Source organism: Physella acuta, unplaced genomic scaffold, assembly GCF_028476545.2.
Source record: "Physella acuta isolate Inbredline_101_S28 unplaced genomic scaffold, ASM2847654v3 ptg000317l, whole genome shotgun sequence".
NCBI classification, from domain to species: Eukaryota; Metazoa; Mollusca; class Gastropoda; family Physidae; genus Physella; species Physella acuta.
In genome coordinates, this window is record NW_026731836.1 from 249966 (window position 1) to 261115 (window position 11150).

General features: G+C 37.0%; 1 protein-coding gene across 2 annotated transcripts in view; it reads left to right on the forward strand.

Annotated features, from left to right (window-relative positions):
• LOC131940441 (digestive cysteine proteinase 1) overlaps nt 1–11150 on the forward strand; it is a 29122-nt gene extending 17972 nt beyond the window's left edge. For both annotated transcript variants that reach the window (XM_059299070.1, XM_059299069.1), the window contains 8 exons: nt 737–805; nt 1809–1950; nt 2483–2675; nt 4769–4962; nt 5546–5637; nt 5890–6051; nt 7049–7238; nt 10828–11150. In XM_059299070.1, the coding sequence (XP_059155053.1) occupies nt 737–805; nt 1809–1950; nt 2483–2675; nt 4769–4962; nt 5546–5637; nt 5890–6051; nt 7049–7238; nt 10828–11015 (1230 nt within the window). In that variant the 3' untranslated portion in view covers nt 11016–11150. The remainder of the gene's footprint in view (nt 1–736; nt 806–1808; nt 1951–2482; nt 2676–4768; nt 4963–5545; nt 5638–5889; nt 6052–7048; nt 7239–10827) is intronic.

Below are 11150 nucleotides of genomic sequence, written 5' to 3' on the forward strand. Positions count from 1 at the left end.
TGTAAGAAAAATTATATATCTACCTGTATTTACATAAATATTAAAAAACAACAACTTTATAATGGTTTAGCACATTGTAGTGGTTTAGCACATTGTAGTGGTTTAGCACATTGTAGTGGTTTAGCACATTGTAGTTGTTTAGCACATTGCACTTTTAGCACATTGTAGTGGTTTAGCACATTGTAGTGGTTCAGCAGATTGTGGTGGTTTAGCTCATTGGTTTAGCACAGTGTAGTGGTTTAGCACATTGTAGTGGTTTAGCACAGTGTAGTGGTTTAGCACATTGTAGTGGTTTAGCACATTGTAGTGGTTTAGCACATTGTAGTGGTTTAGCACATTGTAGTGGTTTAGCACATTGTAGTGGTTTAGCACATTGTAGTGGTTTAGCACATTGTAGTGGTTTAGCACATTGTGGTGGTTTAGTTCATTGGTTTAGCACATTGTAGTGGTTTAGCACATTGTAGTGGTTTAGCACATTGTAGTGGTTTAGCACATTGTAGTGGTTTAGCACATTGAAGTGGTTTAGCACATTGTAGTGGTTTAGCACATTGTAGTGGTTTAGCACATTGTAGTGGTTTAGCACATTGTGGTGGTTTAGCACATTGTAGTGGTTTAGCACATTGTAGTGGTTTAGCACATTGTGGTGGTTTAGCTCATTGGTTTAGCACATTGTAGTGGTTTAGCACATTACTATATACAAGCCTAACACAAATATTTTATTTTTATATAATTTCAGTTTGTTGGTAAAGAAATGATCGGCACTCGGCTGGCTAATAAGTATCAGAAGTCATCGCCGGTTGAAGGGGTAACTTGACATCATCATCAGCTGATTGTTATATCAGCCGACACACCCAGCAACACATTTTGTTGTCATTCTTTAAGATAAACAACACATTTTGTTGTCATTCTTTAAGATAAACAACACATTTTGTTGTCATTCTTTAAGATAAACAACACATTTTGTTGTCATTCTTTAAGATAAACAACACATTTTGTTGTCATTCTTTAAGATAAACAACCCATTTTGTTGTCATTCTTTAAGATAAACAACACATTTTGTTGTCATTCTTTAAGATAAACAAAACATTTTGTTGTCATTCTTTAAGATAAACAACACATTTTGTTGTCATTCTTTAAGATAAACAACACATTTTGTTGTCATTCTTTAAGATAAACAACACATTTTGTTGTCATTCTTTAAGATAAACAACACATTTTGTTGTCATTCTTTAGGACAAACAACACATTTTGTTGTCATTCTTAAGATAAACAACACATTTTGTTGTCATTCTTTAAGATAAACAACACATTTTGTTGTCATTCTTTAAGATAAACAACACATTTTGTTGTCATTCTTAAGATAAACAACACATTTTGTTGTCATTCTTTAAGATAAACAACACATTTTGTTGTCATTCTTTAGGACAAACAACACATTTTGTTGTCATTCTTTAAGACAAACAACATATTTTGTTGTCATTTTTTAAGATTAACATCACATTTTGTTGTCATTCTTTAAGATAAACAACCCATTTTGTTGTCATTCTTTAAGATAAACAACACATTTTGTTATCATTATTTAAGATAAAGAACACATTTTGTTATCATTCTTTAAGATAAAGAACATATTTTGTTGTCATTCTTTAAGATAAAGAACACATTTTGTTGTCATTCTTTAACATAAACAACACATTTTAAAAATATTCTTTAAGATATCCAACACATTTTGATGTCATTCTTTAAGATAAAGAACACATTTTGTTGTCATTCTTTAAGATAAAGAACACATTTTGTTGTCATTCTTTAAGAGAAACAACAAATTCTGGGCAGACGCTGCTGACCTGTCACCTATACGGTTTGAACAATTTGATATCGACAAATATTACGTGGACTTTACCAAATGGGAATCCCCGGCTGTGTTTACGGATAAAGACTTTGCTGTTCCTGACAGTCAGTTGTTTTTTATTTCCTGTCTGCACTAAATTCGTTAATTAATTATATAAGCATTACTACACGTGCATAGCTTTGAACACGCGCTACGCAAGTAAATCTAACACGTGTTGGTAATTTTCTAAAATCACAAAACGGTGGAAAAATTTGAATCTGTAGATTATTAGAGGACGGGGTGTTTGGATGGTAGAGCATACAAGTGATAACCCGAAAGTCTCGAGCTCGAATACCCGGTTTTGTATCTGAGTCCACCCAGGTATGTAGGGTGCCTACTGATTACACGATCCCTTCATAAGTCGATATCACTGAAACAGGCGAATTCTACATCGCAAGCCCCCTGGACCGTCAGGTTCGAAAGGGAACTTTATTTTAGATTACCTTAGGAAGCTAAAATAAATTAGTGATTGTCGTGAAGTTATATTTACAAAATACAAACAGAAGGAAGGGATATTTAAAACAAAATAATTATTCCAAAGCTATTTCTATTTATCTAAAAAGTTGTTGAACAATATTCTCTTATGTTTCCCTACAGACCTGACCTGTACCGCACTTTCTAACACTAATCCTGAACAGCATATTATGATGAACCCCATCCGCGAATATATTCACAACTATGACGACCACGTTCATGAGGCTTTTGAACGCTTCAAGAAGACACACAACAAGGCGTACAAGGACGACGAGGAACATGAGACACGGAAACAGATATTCAGGAAAAATCTCAGGCATGTTTAATCGCTACTGGACTATAGATTTTAACTTTCACGTATACGAAGTATGGAGAAAGTATTGTAATAGTGCAAAAAAAAAACCAACAACAAAAAACAATAGAATTTTCACAAATCTCGACGTTTTAAACCTATCAGAGTCGGAAAAACATAGTTTTACAATCTTGTTCGTATGTCTGTCTGTGAGTGTGTCTGTTACTTGAGTACCGTTACAGCTAGGTTGATGAAATTTCATATATATAAGTATTATATCAACTTTTGAGCGATTTCCGATAACCGGAAGTGGAACTTATTCTACTTTCAATTTTTCAAAAGCCTATAACTTGAGTACTGTTTCAGATAGATAACTGAAATTTCACATGTAAGTAAAATATCTAATTCTCTGCCCTTTTTAAAATTTTGAGTATTTTCCGTTGACCGGAAGTAGTAATTTACACTTTTCCCGCTTCTCCAAAATCGCATGTAAATTTATAAAAATACTATTATTATTCCGCACACACATTTTATTTGGCGTTCACTTAGTGCGCAATTATTTTTTCTACGAGATTCTATTCTATTTTAAAAAGTTTAAGTAATCAATAAACCTGGAGTGATCTCCCCTAAACTTTCTCAAATATTCTTATATAACACTACGAGGGATGGTAACTCGGGATATAGATAATATTTTTAATCCATTTTAAATATTTTTAATTGTCTTTTCGGTGTTATTAAAACGGATGGTGAAATTAGAGTTTTAGAGAATGCTGGAAAGGCTCTCTCTGAGCGCTCACGACTAGGAAAGCGTTATGGTTTTTTTTAATGCGTTTGTGTTTTTGTTTGTGTTGTGTTTGTGTTGTGTGTGTGTTGTGTTTGTGTTTTCTTTTGTGTTTATGTTTTGTTTTGTTTTATTCTGTTCACAAGTTGGTACATTTAAAAAAGATTTACCTTGGCGGCTAGTGTTACATAAGAATATTCGAGACAGTTTAGGGGAGATCACTCGCGGTTTATTATTTTTCGTTTTAGTTTGTGAAAATTAATAAAACTTGCGTACACTAACTAAATATACAGGTTCTAAAAAGAGTAATAAAAAAGTTCTTTCTTTAAAGACAATTGTGAAGGTTGGTCGCTAAAATGTTTTCTAGATTTCACGAGAGACTAACATTTTTACAATTGTAGTTAGAGAAAAAAAGTTTATTTTTAAAAATTAATTTCTTCTTAAAATTTATGCGAAAGAAATTACTACGTTAAAAAATACATTATAAACTTGTAAAATGTAGGTAATCAATTTAAGATGTCCACATAGTAATTGGATTTATTCTTGTTCACGTCATAAAATGTGTATTTTTTTGTCATAAAAATGTTGTTTTTTTTGTAATAAAAATGTGTTTTGTTGACATGAAAACTTTTCTTGTAAACAAAGCACATTTCTTTTGTTGACTTTCGAATGTGGCTATGTTGAAAGGAAAATGTGATTTTGCTGTCCTAAAATTATGTCTTGTTGACATAAAAACGTGTATTGTTGACATAAAACGTGTTTTGTTGATATAAAATGTCTTTTAATGGCATAAAACGTGTTTAGTTGACATAATATGTGTTTAATTGATATAAAAGTTAGTATTAAAAAGTAAGTAAAGTTTCCCTTTCAAACCTGACGGTTTATGGGGCAAGTGAAGTAGAGTTCACATGTTTCTGTGACTTCGGCATATGAAGAGATAGTGTGGTCAGCACTATGCCCAGCCACCTTTACTTTCCCTAACGTGAGTTGGGTACCCATTAGAGTTGGGTGGACTCAGGGACGGTCTACTGACATGAACCCGGATTCGAACTCGAGACTGACGGGTTAGTAGTCCAGCTCTCTACCGCTGGACCACTTCGTCCCCAAAAGTTAGTATTGTTGACGTAAAATATGTTTGTAGATTAAAAAATGTGTTCTGATGACATAAACACGTGATTTGTTGATATAAAAATGTTGATATGTGTATTGTCGACATAAAATATGTGTTTGTTGATATAAAAATGTGTATTGTTGACGTAAAATATGTTTTTTGTTATAAAAATGTGTTTTGTTAATATGTGTATCGTTGACATAAAATATGCTTTGAACGGTGTAGATTTATCAACTCCAAGAACCGCGCTGGTCTGACGTACACGCTGGCCGTAAACCATCTGGCCGACAGGTCTCAGAAAGAGATGAAAGTCATGAGAGGGTTCCGCTACACCCATGGTGACCATGGGGGCAAGAAGTTCAGCCTGATGGCCATGGACAAACAGGATGTGCCTGACCAGTGGGACTGGAGACTCCAAGGTTTGGGTCACATTAGCTCACATGTAGGATGTGGGCGTCACTAGGTGTAGTTGGGTTGGTGCTAGAGGCGCCAGTCAACAATGGCGTCACAAGGGCGGTGCTTTCGACTGTCCGTTTGATAAGAAAATAGCATACAAATTAAAAGTAAACAATTTATACGTGTTGTATATTTCGTTAAAAACGTAAGTTTTAAATTCTGTGTGCGTAGAATTGGAAACTACATTATTTCCGTAACACTATCATAGTCCATTTCTGCCACCCTGCCCCCTCCCCCTCCCAGATAATTAGCTCCCTGGGGTACTTGAAGCTTCCTGGGTAGACAGGTGTGGACAATGATCATGTTGAAGTTATATATTCTCCCCCCGGGTGGGGTCGGGGGTAAGTGTTGGATGTGATAGTGAGAGGGGAACTCCCCCCAACTCCTCATCACCTAAAGAAATACAGGTCCCTTCGAAACGAATTCATAGTTTTTATAAAGATGATATTTGTTTCCCTGATAAGTATTTCCAAGGCCAAATCCTCTAAAAGTACTTACAAACTCTAGCAATTGTCTCCTGAATGTTTAACCAATGTTTACGTCCAGGCGCCGTTACGCCCGTGAAAGACCAAGCCTCATGTGGTTCTTGCTGGAGTTTTTCAGCCACTGGCGCCATGGAAGGGGCTTACTTCTTGAAGGTAAATTAAAACTAGCTATGGTAGCTAATTAGATTAGACAAGCTTGAGCTACAAGCTACTAACGTCTGTGGAAGGGGCACATTTCTTGAAGGTAAATTAAAACTATCCCCTAAATTTGACTAGCTTTAACTGCAAGCTACTCACTGACTTCTATGGAGCGGGTAAATAAAGTACTCCCGCCGATACCTTAAATAGATTTGAAAAGCTTGACCTACAAGCTACTGACTTCTGCTTCCTGTTTTGTCTTCACAGAATGGGCACCTGGAACGTCTGTCTGAGCAACAACTTGTCGACTGTTCCTGGGGTTTTGCGAACACTGGCTGCGATGGTGGTTTTCAAAGGGCAGCATTCGAATACACCATGCAAAACGGTGGTATCGCTAGCGAGGAACAGTATGGGCATTACTTGGCTATTGTAAGTTGATACTTGATTTTGTACGTTTTAGTGCTTTAATTTGTGACAAAGTTAACTTCTAGAGATTGAGCTTGCGGGCATATGAGGCTTGTTGAAGGGGGGGGGGGTGTGGTCTTGATGTGGCAAAAAGCAACCCATCTAAGAAAAAATTGAAAAAATCAAACAGGAGTAGAGCGTCCGAATCATATGATTCTTCTTCTTTGTTCTTAATTCTAGTGTTGAAAGGGATTACCTCAGTCACAATTAAGTAATACGTGTCAACTTGTTTTGCGCCACAGTGGGCCGTTGACTCGTATTTCAGCCTGCTTTTCTTTTGGATTTGCTTCCATAGCCTTTGTCCAACCAAGAGTAAACAACAAGGCAGCAGGTTGTTTGATTTTGAAGTTATCTCTCCTAGAAGAGTGAGATGTTCCCAGCTATCGAGCGTCATCTGTCCTGGGGTTCGAACTCGAAACTTATCAGTTCAGCAACCATGAGCTTAACCGACCCGACCATGTCGATCTCCGGCGATGTGGAATTTGATTATCAACGCTGTCTTACTTTCAGCAGCTTCTGTAACTGAACTCACTATCAAACGTATCACTTAGCGTTCACTTGGGCCATGGGTGAGAGAAGGATCTCACTGCATGGGCAACGAATAATCCCTTGATCTAATGCCCTGGTGGTTCAAGGACATTACCCCCATCAATTATCCCCCCTCCCGGACATTCTCGGTTCCCCACGACATTACCCTTTGGAGTTATTACCCCTGTCAATTACCCCATTTGGGTAATTACCCTCCCATTCTGAAGATCCCTCACCCTAACTCTAACCCCAAACCCAACTACAAACCTATAGCTATCCTTAACCTGCCTTGTAGGCTCCCTAAAACAAATTTCACTTCTCTGCGCGCATCCCACACAATATCGGTCACGACTGTGTTCTTTAACATTACGTAAATGACTTATCTTAATAAAAGAAAACGAGGAAGCGAAATAACATTAACTGCATTTGACAGGACGGGTTCTGTCGCAGTAGGGTTGTCCAACCCGTTGTCCAGCTGGCTAACTATACAGACTTGCCTGAGGGTGACCTAGGGGCATTGAAATTGGCCATATTCAATAAAGGCCCTGTCTCAGTTTCCATCGACGCATCTCAAGATTCATTCACTTTCTATGCTAATGGCGTTTATTATGAGCCAAATTGTAGTAAGTATTTCTCTTTTATGCTATTTATTTCTATTTAAACAAAAAAAAGTCCTTAAAATTTAAACATAATATCAAGTACGAGCCGACCCGCGGTGTATCATACGCCGCTATTTATTTGTTTTTTTTCTACTTTTCAGTAATTCATAGTTTGTGAATTCGACAGAACCAATGCTGCCACTGAAAATATTTGCTTTTAAACACTTAACCCCCCCCCCCCCCCCCGGTGAAAGCAGCCTCCTCTTAGTTACCTCCTCTAAGTTTAAAATCGTTTCAAACTAAATTATCTGCCCCTAATAGCCGTCATCAAACCCGGCTCTACGAATGTAAACATTTAGCGTGAACCACAGCTCACCAGACCATGTGAGGGGGGGGGGGGGTGGCGATAGAGAGGAAGAGAGGGGGACTGCAAGCAGTGGCGTGCAGAGCTATGTAGATGCCCGGGGCAAACCCAAGGGAAGATGCCCCCATAAATTATATATATATGTATATATATATATATATATATATATATATATATATATATATATATATATATATATATATATATATATATATATATATATATATATATATAATATCATATGGTGTTAAAAGTGTTAGTAGCCCTACAATTGACGATAAATTATAACACACATTATGTTATTAAACAGAATACAAATAGAAAAGCATTTTAAAAAATTGACTTAGCTAAACTCTTGAGAAGACTCCATGCGAATATATCCAAAGAAATGACTCACTCAACAAATGTTATACTGGATGGAATTTCGGGGAGGGGGAAAACAGTTTGGGGACATGCCGGATGTTGGGGGGGGGGGGGAGGGGCTCTATGCCAAGCCCAACAAAAGAGTTTCCAGTTTCCATTACCCTACCGGGTCGGGCTGCGGTCACAGTTGAATTACATTGAGAAAAAAAAAACTAAAAGGTCAAAGGTCGCCATTGTTTATTGCTACAACTGAGGCCACGGTTGATGTTAGGCCTAGTGAATTCTCCCCCCCCCCCAGCTGAACTTGAACACTGCTGTATTTTATAGGAAGACATTAGTGTCACACCTCGTTGTTATGTGCAGGGAGCGGTACGGTCGCCTGGTGATTGTTTTACCTGAGGTGGCTGGCGATGGGTCCATTGAGTGAGCCCTCCCCCCCCCCTCAGCCTCCACCCCCGTGTACCTGGTATTTAAATATGGGAAAAACACATAATTTGATACCCTATTGTATTCTGACCAAAGTAGGATTTTTTTTTGGATGCCTGTATTAGTTACGGACCTTAGAAATGCTAGTCTTGTCTCGTACGTCGAAGTAGTCGGATACGTAGGAATAAAGCGTCTCGTCTTAACTCGATACATTGAGAAAATATCGATACTAGTCATCGGGAACAGCGATTTCTGCTTGTGCGCTTTGTTGATGTTTAATAGAATTTTTGTATCGCTAAAGACACAAGAGACAAAGATATTTAGCTTTACTGCCAGCAGTACTCGAGAAATATGGCATAAAGATTGGTGAATTTCGAGGCCAGAGATATAATAGTGGAGCTACTATGAAAGTAAAACAATTTATAATTATATCGTCGTCATAATATTAATTCGCTTTGAGCAGAAGAAAAAAATGCTACTTTTCCAAATTGGAAGAAAAGGTTACGACCAAAATTCGTCCCTAAATTCGTACACTATTTCCCTAGTTTGATACAGCCTCGCTGTACATGTTTAAGACAACGATGGTAAACTTGGGCCCCGCACTATGGTTGGCTCTTGGCCCCGAGTATTCCTATGCCAGCCCTGTGTGGGAATTAATCCAGTAACGGCTATAACTCACACAATTCATTAAATCAACGTGGACTCACTTACTTTACAGATGTAAGTTTCCCTTTCAAACCTGTCGGTCTATGGGGCAAGTGAAGTAGAGTTCACTTGTTTCTGTGACCTCAGCATATGAAGAGATAGTGTGGTCAGCACTATGCCCAGCCGCCTTTTACTTTCCCTAACGTTAGTTAGGTACCCATCAGAGTTGGGTGGACTCAGGGACGGTCTACCGACTTGAACGCGGATTCGAACTCGAGACTGACCGGTTAGCAGTCCAGCTCTCTACCGCTAGACCACTCCGTCCCTACTTTACAGATGGCTCTACTATTTATAGCATCAGTTCTATTTAAGAGCCCATTAACTTTACAGATAGCTTTACTTTGCTTTAAAATACTTTTACACAACTTTTAGCATGCCCTACAATTCATAAAAAATAACCTGGGCACATTTGTTTGAAATGATATCACTACAATGTATATTAAAAAAAAATATATTGATGCATATTCTTGAGGGTGTCCTTACAGTGTCTCAGAAACAATACGAACATTCTTATTCTTTAGTATATTCATATGCATAAAACGAATAAATTCTCTAGGGTGCCCCTACAATTTATAAAAAAATAATACGGGCTTACTTCATCTGCAAATGCTCTTAAATTTATTTTACAAAAAATTCCCCCCAAAAATTGTAAGGATGTCCTTAAAATGTATTATAATGAATATATTATACATAAATACTTTAAAGATGCCCCCAACAATAGATAAAATGATGATGGGTATAGTTACTGTATTGATTTATGCCCTTCAAATACATCGAACCAATATAAGCTTAATAACTTCAAAGATGCCCCTGCAGTATATATATATATATATATATATATATATATATATATATATATATATATATATATATATATATATATATGGATATAATAATTATTATTCTAAGGTTCTCATAAAAAGTAGTAAAACGAATATGGACATACTTTAAATACTTTTAAAAATATGCCCCTTCAGTGCCTAGGAATTAAATGGGAAAAAAGTATTCTAAATGATGCCCCTAGACTATACAAAAAAAAACTATCAGATACACACTTTAATATAAAGACCGCATTTATTAAAGAAACTTTAAAGCCCGCTTTTTCCATAAAAGTTGTGCTATACAGATAGAATGTCATAACGAGTGATAGACGATTGATAATGACAATGTGTTTTGGGTGGGGTTGGCAAAATAATTAAATCAGTCAGCAATTGTTGAAGAGGAAGATAAAAACGTATTATGACTCAAAGACACAATTTCCAAAAAAAAATAAAAAAATAAAAAAAATAATATTAATAAATTCACTCCATTGGATGCCCCCTCGAAGTGGATGCCCGGGGCCTGGGCCCCGTCCGCCCCCCCCCCCCCCTCTGCACGCCACTGACTGCAAGGCGCGCTTGCAGCTTGTTTTCTAACGTCTCCCAGAAGAGAATTATATATATAGATTGTTGCAGATAAGTGTCTTTTCTTCTTTAACTTGTATCTGTATAATTATAATAATAGTCTCTGAAGCCCTAGGTTTAATTCTGAACTCCACAACGACTGGATACGCATGAGATTACTATTTAACTTGCAGCATTCATAGGCACTGGATATTATCTCTTTAAATGGCTTTATCATACTAGACCCAGATAAACTCGACCACGCCGAGCTGACTGTCGGCTATAAATTTAACATTTATGTACGATAGTCTCGAGTACAATTCTGAGTTCCATGTTAAGAGAGTTTAACACTAATGAGCCTTATCGTTTACAGAGAAAAGACCAAAAGATCTTGACCACTCAGTGCTGGCAGTGGGCTATGGCACCATGAATGGACAAGACTACTGGCTAGTGAAGAACTCCTGGTCCACCTACTGGGGCAACGACGGCTACATTCTCATGTCACAAAAAGACAACAACTGCGGAGTTGCTTCTGATGCCGTTTTTGTTAACGTCAAATAAAGGTCTACACGATTACAATTTCCCGTTATTACTTGACATCAAATAAAGTTTTACAAACAATTTCAACATGCTTACAATTTCCCGTTATTACTTGACATCAAATAAAGTATTTCAATAAAGTTCTACACGCTTACA